Below are 12,147 nucleotides of genomic sequence, written 5' to 3' on the forward strand. Positions count from 1 at the left end.
ATCATTCTTTTTGGTTGTTTTTATTATTGTGTGTATCAGCCTCACACTTACCGTATTCAGGTTTTTAAGGGGCCTTTTGTGTGTATCTCAAAATTTGTATCTCAGAAGTCTCTCAAACTGTGAACTCTACTATTGGTAGCCTAAACTCTTTCTTCTTTTTTGGTGATTAGACAGCTCATCATTTTAGCTTACAAGCTATCTCCTAAAGCAGTAAACTGATAGGCTGCATGGGAATTGTAGGCTTCTAGTACTAAGTTGCAATGAATAACAGAAATGAGTAAGTCAGCTGTCTGTTGCTATTCCTTTAGCAATTGAAGTTACTGACAATGCTGTTATTTGAAGATCAAGCAACAGCAATATTTCAGATAACAATTGCTTCAAAAAGATACCCAAATCCCTGCACTCCACTCACATGAGTAGACTGTGGTTTTTAATTGTGCTGTCTAATCCCTCTCCCTCCTGTCGTTGGCAAGGAAATGGAATTTTAAAAGCCTTACATAGCATAAGGTGCATTAGCTGATTGCAGCCACATGATACAATTTGACTACAGAAAATAGGATAATACTGTGCTATTCGTGAAAATTTGTGTAACAGGCAATATGCCTCCATGTAATACCAAAATAAGTTACAATTAAACCCATGCTTCAAGAAAAGGCAGAAACGTGAACAGTTTGAGTCCATATGAGACCAGAGATGGGGAAAGCTACCTATGCCTATGTGATAGTTAAAACTTGGCAGCATTTCAAGTATAGGTGTTGTGGTACCACTAAAAGGAAAGCTAAATAAGCCTCTTTCCCATAATAGGTTGAAAGGGTGGTTCTCAACTTTCCACCTTCCTAGCCCGTCAATGCATTATAATAGCATATAAGGCAGGATTTAATTTCTCCTTAAATTAACTGTCATAGAACTGCTCTTAGCTTTCTGTACGGAATGGGAGAGGGTTGGTCCAAAATAACACTGGAAAATCCATTTGGGCATTAAGCAGATATTCACTGCTCCTTTGCAGATTTTATCTTAATAAAATGTCTGTTTATTTCTAATGCCAAACCCAGTCAGTGTTTTTAAGTATGCTTTCAAATCCAGGGGCTATGGTCCTGGGTAATTTTGCATTTGTTTTTCTAGAGAAAACTTTGCTTTGGATACTACAACATGTGTCACATGTTTCTCCTACTCATCTTTTATTTTATTTTATTCCTGCTCATCTTTTATTTTCTTGTGCCACATATCAACCTGATAAACTCCCATTTCTTTTTAGCATGCATGCAGCATGTATTATGCATTTTAGTTCCCTTCATTGCACAGCTAAAACTAGACGGTCTAACAGCTGAACCATTCAATTGGGTATTTTGATTAATAATTTGTGAACATCGCATCAGCATCAAAACATGTATGCCAGAGAGCTACAGGTTCCCCACCAGCGATGCAATCTCTCCACAGTTAAATGATGTCTGCATTGTCTACTGAATAGTGTGTACCAGTCTAGGTTTCACAGTTACTGACCTTGTCCTGCACAAGCATTGTACATTGATAGACTTTCACTGGACTTTGAACTAATTACATTTTTAATTGCTCTGAACACCCTTCAGAGCTTCCTAGCATTTGGTAGATCTGAAGAAAGCCTTGCTACCTAAATATTTTGAAGGCTATACAATCTTAGGAAACTGTTATCCAGGTACCAAATGGTTGTTGCTTTGTTCTGATCAGTTTTGCTACTATCCTACACGCAGAACAAACTATGCCAGTTCTCATTTATGTGAAGTTGACTCTGCAAGCCAGAGTGAATTTCTCCTTACTGTGAGTTTTTCTTCTTCTTGTTGCTTTTTTTCATTTGGAAGTATTAAAGTTCAAAGAACCTCTCACCATGGTTTGGCTAAATATTATACCTGCTTCTAAAGATAGAGCAAATCAAAGTGACATCTTGGGATCACACGAATGAATCATTTGCAAAGCTGGAAATAAGACATGGAAACTTATTTGGAACTAATAAGAGAATTCTTTGTTAGCGTATTTTTAACCAAGGGGTCTGGTCCTGTGTAAAGTTAGTGAAGTCTGCATGCAGTGGCTCTGTAGTTCCAGTAGTAGAAGGGGAATTCCTGGCAACTGCAACTTCCTACTTGTGGCACTGTGACAGAACAAGCTGTAGCCACTACAATTTATTTTCCTGCACAGCTATCGGAGGTACGTGCAGTTTGTATTCTGAATCTGATTGTCCAAATTGACTGTGTCTGAGCCTTGTAGACCACTGTAAAAAGGTAAAGGGACCCCTGACCATTAGGTCCAGTCGTGACCGACTCTGGGGTTGCGGCGCTCATCTCGCTTTATTGGCCAAGGGAGCCGGTGTTTGTCCGCAGACAGCTTCCGGATCATGTGGCCAGCATGACTAAGCCGCTTCTGGCAAACCAGAGCAGCACACGGAAACACCGTTTACCTTCCCACCGGAGCGGTACCTATTTATCTACTTGCACTTTGACATACTTTCGAACTGCTAGGTTGGCAGGAGCAGGGACCGAGCAACGGGAGCTCACACCGTCGCGGGGATTCGAACCACCAACCTTCTGATCGGCAAGTCCTAGGCTCTGTGGTTTAACCCACAGCGCCACCCACGTCCCTTGTAGACCACTGTAGGATGTGTGTATTCATATGCCTTTCCCTGGGCAGCAGTCTTTTTATTATGGAACTAGGAAACCTCATTAAAAGCAAAAAAAAAAACCCAACAAAAAACCATAGCTTACAGGAGCAGGGAAGGATGCTTGTACCTGTTATGCGGTAATACTACTTGGTTCTCAGTTTCAAAGTGTATCAGAACTTAGGCAAATTTAGATTTCCTCTGTAGGACTAAATTGTGTTTCTCCTCTCAGAGAAGTAGACAGATTTATTTCTTGATACGCTTTCGGAATGTCATAGCACTGAAAATAGGTTCAAATGGTGGTGGGAATTTATTTATTAGGTTATTTTCTTAGACCGAGATCTCTAAGAAATGTAGTAGTGGCTATTGCAGTGATAACAAATCACGACTTATGAGATTCAAGTCTGTTTGAAGTCTAGATAAAATACTATTTGTGTTAAGATACTTTTTAATGGTTGGATTAACAGTCTTGGTAAACAGAATATGAACTAGAATGTGGCCTTGTGGTTATCATGTTTAGTTCTCAAGCAATAATATTTTTCGTTGAATCTTCTGTTGCCATTTGAATCATCAAGATTTTAGGTTGTGTGGAAATGTTTAAAAGTATTTATGGGTTATAAAATTCAGCCAAACTATTGAAAAGGTCTCATTTGTGATTCGAATTTGAGTATACTGAAAAATCCCTAGGTGCGCTATGACTTTCAGACATGATTCATTTGGATGCTCCTTTAAAAACTTACAAACACCCTATAATTTGGGCAGCTGCCATCAGCTTTCCAGACAAATTGTTCCAGCCAGGATAGACTGTTTGGCCATGAGCTGTATATTCCTGCCGTTTTGTGTGTGCCTCTCCCCCTCTTGTCCACTCAGGGTGACCTTTCAAAGCTCATCTTTGTGTATCTATGCTATTCAGAGATAAGTAGTGAGAAGTGGCCTAAATATTGAACATGATCACTCAGCAGCAAGCCATGTTGCCATAGCCATCTCATTAGAAACGTTCCTTTTTAATCTGAGCATCTAGTATAAGCAATCTCACTGAATGTACAGACTGAACCCTTTATTTCTGATTATCAGCAGTGCATAACTTACTACAAGAGGCAAATTAAACTGGTGATCATGCTGCTAAATTGATAATGTGGACTCCTCATGTCATCTGCTTTCTGGTTTTGGGTGAGTCACTTCTCCCTGTCTTGGGTTTCCCCAACTGCAAAATGGGTTTAATTGTGTTCTTATTTGTAAAATGCATTATTTTGATGCCGTTCTGTGTCCATGCTTGAATATTGTTTTTTGTAATAATTTTCTAAAACAATCTATACATAAGCATACAATACATACATACATTTTTAAGAATAAGAATATATTTATACTTTGGGCAGCTCCCAATCGAGTGTTAAAAACAATACAGCATTAAATATTAAAAACTTCCCTAAACAGGGCTGCCTTTTAAAAATTGGATAGCTGCTTATTTCCTTGACATCTGATGGGAGGTCGTTCCACAGGGCGGGTGCCACTACCGAGAAGGCCCTTTGTCTGGTTCCCTGTAACCTCACTTCTCACAATGAGGGAACCTCCAGAAGGCCCTCGGAGCTGGACCTCAGTGTCTGGGCTGAATGATGGGGGTGGAGACGCTCCTTCAGGTATACAGGACCGAGGTCGTTTAGGGCTTTAAAAGTCAGCATCAACACTTTGAATTGTGCTTGGAAACTTACTGGGAGCCAATGCAGATCTCTCAGGACCGGTGTTATATGGTCCTGGCGGCCACTCCCAGTCACACCCACCCACACCCCTACCTGTTAATCTTATGGAACATTTCATTATTTATTAACAATATATTTGTCAGCACTGCAAACCATGTATATATTATTTCAACATATGTTACATTTTATCACAGTTATGAAAAAGCATTAAAAGATTGTATCCTGTAATTCTTCTCTATATATGTCATAAAAAGGAGACAAAACATTTTCAAATTGCTCTTGCTTTGGACTCCCTTCTCTCATTCTGAGCAGATTAGTTAAATTCATCCCTGAACTGTACCATACTATCAGTGCTCGAGCACTTATGCCATTGGGCAGCTAGCAATATAAGTTTCTACTTATAAAACTCATTAAGTTTAACATATTGGTACCTTTGGGCCTTTTGGAGTTCATTTATTTTGTCAGTTGGCTCTAATGTAATGATTCGTTCATTCTTTGCAATATCTCTTGCTTTTGTAATATTATGCTGTATTCATAAATTTATATTTCCTTTAAAACGGAACATACTGTTGTACATAAAAGACTAGTTGGGATATTTGAGGAGATAATATTTTCTTTGTTTGCTTTGGACTTGCAATGGTGTATTAATCATATTGGGTTTTATCAGTTATTGAATGTGTTTTTTTGTGCTACTTATGTTCCCATGTTTGAATGCTTCCTGACAATAAAATATGCCATATTTGTTTAGAATCTTAAAACTAAGGTCATATTGGCCAATGGGACTACATTTTGCAAATGAAGAAAGTCTCTGTTACTCCTTTGATGTCATAATTCAAGCAGCTAAAGATATAGCCAACAAGCTGCCAACTTATAATGAAGAGTGCAATGTCATCTCTACAGCAACTTTCCCCCTCGAAGCTGGTCCCTGAGTGAGCAGAAAGGAGCAGTCTGCTCTTGAAGTATTCCAGGAGCCGTGCAAGTCACTTGAAAGTAGCATTGCGGAAAGGTGTACCATTAATCCTTTCTCGGCCAATGGCTATATGCTTCCCTTGGGGAAGATAAAGATCTTGACAGAGGCTGGCCCTTGCTCTAGAAATTTGTCACTGGTCTCTATCAAGGTGCAAGAGTTTTTAAATGAATCAGACAGGGCAGTTTGTAGGACTGCAATAATAGCTCACAGTTCAGCTCAGTGCTTGTGGGGGAACAAAGGAGTAGGGAGAGTTTTTGTTTTAAAAATTGGAAGGTATGTAACTAGACTTACAGGAGATGGTGTGACAGGATCTGTTCTGTCCCATTCCAACTTATTCTCTTGACAATCCTCTGTTTCAGCATTAGAGATTACTGATGGAGGACTGTAGCTTAGAGGTATCACTGAGGTCAGAGGTTCTATCCCACCAACGCTGAGTAAAAATCTGAAATAAACTTTCTGAAACGCTGAAGAGCTACTGGAGGTCAGTTTAGCCGATACTGAACTGGATAGACCGATTGTCTGACTTGGCAGCTTTCTGTGTTCCTAATTTGATGGAGTATGAAATTTGGTGGACAATCTCCCTCTGTTTGCAGGTGGACAGGGTGGGATGGTGTTGAGTGCAGAATTGGGAGGTTGCAAGATGGAAGGTGAACATGGCTGGAGAACGCTATATAATTAGCCATGAGAGTTCATGCTCTGATCCGGTTCTTGGAGGAGCTGTCAGTCACTCCCAAACCATGTGTTTCAAGAAATAAATAATTCAGACTCTTGGGAGACTCGGGTGTGCCATCATTCAGTTAGCCTCCTCGGGGCAGGTAATTATGCCGTGTGTCTAACTACATCAGGAGTGATTGATCCAATCTTGCTTGATATAGGGATGCGCCCAAATTACCTGCCCTCAGAGGACGTCACACTCAACTCTCTATTGGAAGTAGCCTGTGCAGTTTTGCTTCTCCCCCCCCCGCCCCCGCAAGGTTTGCAAGCTCCTTTACAGCTCCTAGAGAAGGCTGTGAATTAATTACACTGAGCCCCCCCCCATCAGCTGTCTTAGCTATGGAACTTTTCTTCTTTTCCCCCTCCTGCCATACCTGCTCTATAATTTGGTGTGAACTTAGACACACCTTGCCATCGCTCATATAGGCAAGATGTTCCACAGAAAAAAAACAAAAAAAGCAAGGTGTGGAATTAAAAAATGCAAGTGAAGAGATGAGTAATTCTGCATTGTAGAGGGAAGTGTCTAATTTGGTGTTAGTGGGTGGGTCAAACCACCCAAATCTGTGCACACAGATTGGGCTGAGTGGAGTTGTCTCTTTGCTGCACCACACCCTGCTCTTCAGGGATTTGAAGCTTTTCTGTCAATCCCTGACTTAGAATGCAGCCTTATCAGGTTAGCTGGCAGTCAGGCAGCCTAGCCAAAAGAATGACTTTTAACTGACTCCACAGAAGCAGCAATCTGAATATGCTGGCGTCTCTTGTGGCAAGACTCCAAATCTTCTGTGCTCAACTGTTCTTCGTTTCCCCTCTCCTGCTTTTTCTAGGGTTTTGGCATCGGTGATGAGAAATGGGGTATGATGTAGCTCGTTTTCAAGGGGATGTTGATGAAGATCTTATATGTCCCATCTGCAGCGGGGTCTTGGAGGAGCCAGTGCAGGTAGGTCAGCGTAAAGATTTTGTAGCTTATTGAAAAGCTGAAGGTTTTCTATGTCAAAGCTGTATTAGATCTTTGTTCAGCTGCATGACTGAGGGAGAATACATGTGATAGTACTCTTTCTTTTAATTTCTAAAGCTATAATCTAGTCTGATTTATTAAGCCAAAGGAAAAAGTTTAAAAATGCACACTATATCTATGCAAATTCCACTGTTAAACATCGTGAGCTTTGTTTGGAGTTCAGGCTCAAATTTAACAGCCCATGTTAATCACTGAATACTAATTGGGTAGGTAGTTTATCCATATAAAAGCAGTAGACTTCATGATAGGCTATGCACTTCATGGTATGAAAATATAGGTTATTGGAGCACATGATTTCTCTACTATCTGTTGCAATTTCTTCTGGATTTTCCAAAACGATAGACCTAAGACTGTGAATGTTAACTAGTTAACAATTTATACACATAAGGAGAGTCCTGCTGAATTTTTGCCGAAGGCTCCTCTGTTTCAGAACCAGGTGCCTTTCAGAAACATACAAGCGGGACCTAGCATATGTTCAAGCCAACCCCACATATGATTGTCACATGTGACCATATGCATCTATTTTGCTTTCCCTATAGTAATATGGTATATATGTCCATCAGCTGTAAGCCTGTCTTGTTCTCTTATCAGTAGTAAACAAATCACTTCTATCTGTAGCTAAAGTGAGCTGGATAGGTAAAGGATTGATTTCTTTGCTGGCAAGGTATTGTTGAAAAGATGAATTAAGCTAAACAGCTAGCTGCTGAATTTTAGATTGACTTGTTCGGCTTGCATATGAAAGAAGCATTGGGTGGCCGCAAAAGTGCTTTGGAATATCATTAAAAGGAAAAAGCACTTACTGTATTTTTTGCTCTATAAGACTCATTTTTTCCCTCCTAAAAAGCAAGGGGAAATGTGTGTGCGTCTTATGGAGCGAATGCAGGCTGCGCAGCTATCCCAGAAGCCAGAACAGCAAGAGGGATTGCTGCTTTCAATGCACAGCGATCCCTCTTGCTGTTCTGGCTTCTGAGATTCAGAATATTTTCTTTCTTGTTTTCCTCCTCCAAAAACTGGTTGCGTCTTGTGGTCTGGTGCATCTTATAGAGCGAAAAATACGGTAGTTTGAATTCAGCTCTCTGGCTTGCAGGTAGCTGGTAACTAGATGACGATGAACCTTCAGATACTTGTATAACTAGGCATACTGGGAGTTGTCATTCCACATTCAGAACAAAAGCTTCTGTTTCTTGAGAGGCTGGAACTGCTGGAGCATGAGTTTATTTTTGCACAGGGAACTGGCAGAAACTATTCTTATCTTAGTAGGTCTCCTTATGTAACATTTGCACAAAGAAGCATTAACCAAAAATATGACCTTGCTGTATGTTACATGGCTGGCTTTGGTGCTTGCTCCATATGCAGGTATGGGACCCTAATCCTGAAGGGCCCTTTGCTTTTGCTTTATTCAGATTTTTATCCCCCCTTTCACTTCAAAATGAAGTCCCCAAGGAGCCTAATATAAACAAACATTAAAAGCAAATATCATTTTTTATTAAAAAAACCAAAACATTGCTTAAACTTTTTTTTTTTTTAAAAAAAGCAAAACGTGGGGGTGGTAGAAAATCAAAAAGCGAGAAACAATTTTCCGGATGAAGCCAAAAGAAATCACACAGTCTGCCCAGAGCCTGCTAAAACAAAGTCTTCAGAAAGCAATGGAAAACGAGCAATCAGGGGGCGAGATGGATCTCGCCAGTCACATCTTGTGCAATGAACAGAGAAGGCATTTTCTCTTGCTAATTAGTGACCCTGTAAAATGCATCAGTCAAGTTTAAATGCTGTTCCAACCTGTCAGAGGAGACAGAAGCTTGTATTCAACGAAATAATTGCTGTCATGGAATGACTTCCACAAGCACAGCAAAGCCCCTCGAATCTGTTCTGGGGGTTCCAGAACAGATTTCAGAGTAGTCTGGTGGGAGGAAGGAGGAGAAGGAATGGAAGTTCTGCTGCACATACAATGATTTTGTTGGATACAACCTACCAGAACTAGCTGGTTCGCAGTAGCCATGAGAGATCAGTCTACCTGTGTTTTGTTATGGTATGTGTGCAAAATATCTTAGTGTTAAATGGTATTTCTGATCGCACTAGAAACATTATTCTTAGCAAGCTAGTTAGACATGTTAATAAACTCAAATTGTTGCTCTCTTGTCCAAGAGACAAACTGTTTTGCGTTTAAATTTGAAGCGACACTCTAAAAACTGCCTCAGAATGCACATTGCATCTAATCCATTGTGATACGGTTCATACAATGGAGAGCAACATGTGCTATTCAGCTGCACATCTTGATTTTCTCAGAACAGGAAGTCATTAAGCTTGGGAGAATGGGAGAGGAAATAGACCGAGAGCTTCTGAACTTTCCTAACTCCCTTTTAGATTGAATATGTGTTGTGCATTACCAGTTACCCAGCTGCCCCCGCCACTCGAGTGGTGTTATCTCTCAGCCTCTCTTCATATGGGGTCAGGGTGTAGGCTGGAGGCCTTTGCCTGTATTTCTGTTTATATGGGGATGAGTCAGTGAGCAAATGCAGCATTGTTAGCCTCTAATTGCTTGCTAAGGTTAAAATGTCCCTGCTAATCTTCTGTGTCTCCCATCTGCAATAGAGATTTGCTGAAGGGTTTTCTGGATGATGTGCTTTGTGTGAATTGCTCACAAAGAATTTTATTTTGTTGGGTGGGGTGGGGGTAATTATTTGTTCTATTGTTACTTGATGTATTGCATTCATTAACCTTTGCAATAACTATTACTGCCTAAAAAACGACAAACATCTGTACTGCTGAGGACACGCTTCTTATTCTGTACCTAGATCTCTTTCTTGAAAATTAATAAAAATGTACAAAAAGTCCCTGTTAAAAAATAATTGTAGACTATTAGTAAAAGTACAGAAATCTGTTTGGTTTGCCAAGATTTGAATACACTGTATTACAGCCGTCATAAGGCAATAACTTTACTTCTTAGCAGACTAATTCATGAGTGATGTTTATGGGTCTCTCAAGCCAATTGTATCACTTCCACAAGTGTTGGTCTTGTGGTCCAAATGCAGCAATGCAAACACTTGATGAATGACCATTTTGTGATTTCAGCAACAGTGTATTTTAAACCTTCTGTTGGCTTATGGTGCTCAACAGGTTGACCATTCTCGGCTACATCACTGGCTTATTTGGAAGCATATGGCACATGCTGAGTGTAGGAGAGCTTAGTGTAGCAGATGTCCAGGAAAAACCTGAGAGCACACAGGAAGAAACTAAGAAAATTGGCTGGATTCAGCTAATGAATCTTGCTAGCAGAAGCCAACTCAAGGACTTCTGCCAGCACAACAGGGCTTCCCCCCTTTCTCTACCCCCGACCCCCCCAGGTTGGCTCGGGTTGGGGGAAACCCAAGAACAGCAGATAGGCTGGAGGAGGTGAGAAGAGGGGAAATTGCTCCATCAGCACAAGCATTTCGACTTGCCAGATGGAACATGCTCCTTAGCACTACGCTGAATTCCTCGCCATTAACATAAGACAGAAAGCACGGTGAGAACCAAGCAATTGCGAATTAGTTTATAGGAAATTAAACTTCTGCCTTCTGTCAGTTGGCAATGCCTGGGAGGCATAGCTGTGAGACGAGTAGCTGAGCTGGTGAAGTACATCTGCATGAATAAATCTTCTCCGGAAGAAGAGTTATAACTACAACTGTGCCTTATTTGGAGGATTGTCTATGTTACGCCCACAGGCAGTGCAATGAAAACAGCTGGTTAAAGGGAGAGGTAGTGTGCTACTTTACCCTGTGAAGTGAATTTTTCACATCATCAAGATTTATTTTAACAATTCATTCTTGAGTTGAACACCTTGCACAGTGGTGAATGTACATCTCCTTCCATTGATCTCTACTTGTACCACACCAGCACTGAAATGGCAAAGTATGATTTGCAATAGGCTTGATATGAGATAGAGAGAGAGAGATCACTACCTCAAAGGCAGTAGATGGTTTTCATATCCTTTGTTTGATGGCAGTTGTCCTGTGTTTCTGCTTCAGTGTCTCGTAAGTTATAGCCAAAGTGAGCTATCTTCATCTGCTGTTAGTAGCTTAGATTGGCTTAAATTATTGGTTGAAGTTCTGTTCTTCTTCCAACTCTTTCTCTCATATTTGTGAAAAACATGGAAAACAGATAAGAGCACAGGCCACAAACCAGTAGCATGAACCTGATGTAACCTGCATTGGCATACCTTGCTCTGTTCTTTGCACAGGCTCCTCATTGCGAGCACGCCTTCTGCAATGCCTGCATCACCCAGTGGTTCTCCCAACAACAGACTTGCCCCGTGGACCGAAGTGTGGTGACCGTGGCTCACTTGCGGCCTGTTCCTCGGATCATGCGTAATATGCTATCTAAGCTGCAGATCACATGTGACAACGCTGTTTTTGGTTGTACCGCTGTAGTGCGACTTGACAACCTGATGTCTCACCTCAACGACTGTGAACACAATCCAAAGCGGCCTGTGACTTGTGAGCAGGGATGCGGGTAAGTATTCACCTAGGTCGGACCCAATGCATTTTAATGTCATAGTTCAGTGCTTTGTCTAAGGCAGGCATGCCCAAAGTCTGTTTCGGGGGCCTAATCCGGCCCGCCAGTTGGTTTAATCCAGCCCCTGTGGCAGTTTATCTCCTGGGGTAAAACCCCAACAACTTCAATCCTTAAAAAAAGCTCAAGAACTTTGGGGTCAAATCATAAAAAAGCAACAACTTTGGTCGGCCCTCATGCATGTTCACTTTATCAAATCTGGCCCTCTTTGGAAAAAGTTTGGGCACCCCTATAGCCAGTAGGGACGGGACGCGGGTGGCGCTGTGGGTTAAACCACAGAGCCTAGGACTTGCCTATCAGAAGGTCGGTGGTTCAAATTCCTGCAACGGGGTGAGCTCCCGTTGCTCGGTCCCTGCTCCTGCCAGCCTAGCAGTTCAAAAGCATGTCAAAGTGCAAGTAGATAAATAGGTACCGCTCTGGTGGGAAGGTAAACAGTGTTTCCATGCGCTGCTGTGGTTCACCAGAAGCGGCTTAGACATGCTGGCCACATGACCTGGAAACTGTATGCCGGCTTCCTCGGCCAATAAAACGAGATGAGTGCCGCAACCCCAGAGTTGGTCACTGGACCTAATGG

General features: G+C 41.4%; 1 protein-coding gene and 1 long non-coding RNA gene across 5 annotated transcripts in view; one reads left to right on the forward strand and one right to left on the reverse strand.

Moving 5' to 3' along the window:
* The window catches only part of RNF41 (ring finger protein 41), a 32,303-nt gene that overhangs the window by 12,166 nt on the left and 7,990 nt on the right, over positions 1-12,147 (forward strand). Inside the window, exons 3-5 of one of the 4 annotated variants that reach the window (XM_083427938.1) lie at positions 3,701-3,796; positions 6,832-6,944; positions 11,242-11,513. In XM_083427938.1, coding sequence (XP_083284064.1) covers positions 6,855-6,944; positions 11,242-11,513 — 362 coding nt within the window. In that variant the 5' untranslated portion in view covers positions 3,701-3,796; positions 6,832-6,854. Of the gene's footprint in view, positions 1-3,700; positions 3,797-5,125; positions 5,330-5,375; positions 5,567-6,831; positions 6,945-11,241; positions 11,514-12,147 lie in introns of those variants that run through there. The other 3 variants (XM_083427940.1, XM_083427941.1, XM_083427939.1) reach the window with 3 other exon arrangements.
* On the reverse strand, positions 10,787-11,232 carry LOC310671827. Its single transcript, XR_014508234.1, has 2 exons — positions 10,964-11,232; positions 10,787-10,900 (listed from the first exon to the last, which is right to left on the reverse strand). It is a non-coding gene; the product is annotated as an uncharacterized lncRNA (long non-coding RNA).

Source organism: Podarcis tiliguerta, assembly GCF_965153285.1.
Source record: "Podarcis tiliguerta genome assembly, chromosome: 2".
Taxonomy (NCBI): domain Eukaryota; kingdom Metazoa; phylum Chordata; class Lepidosauria; order Squamata; family Lacertidae; genus Podarcis; species Podarcis tiliguerta.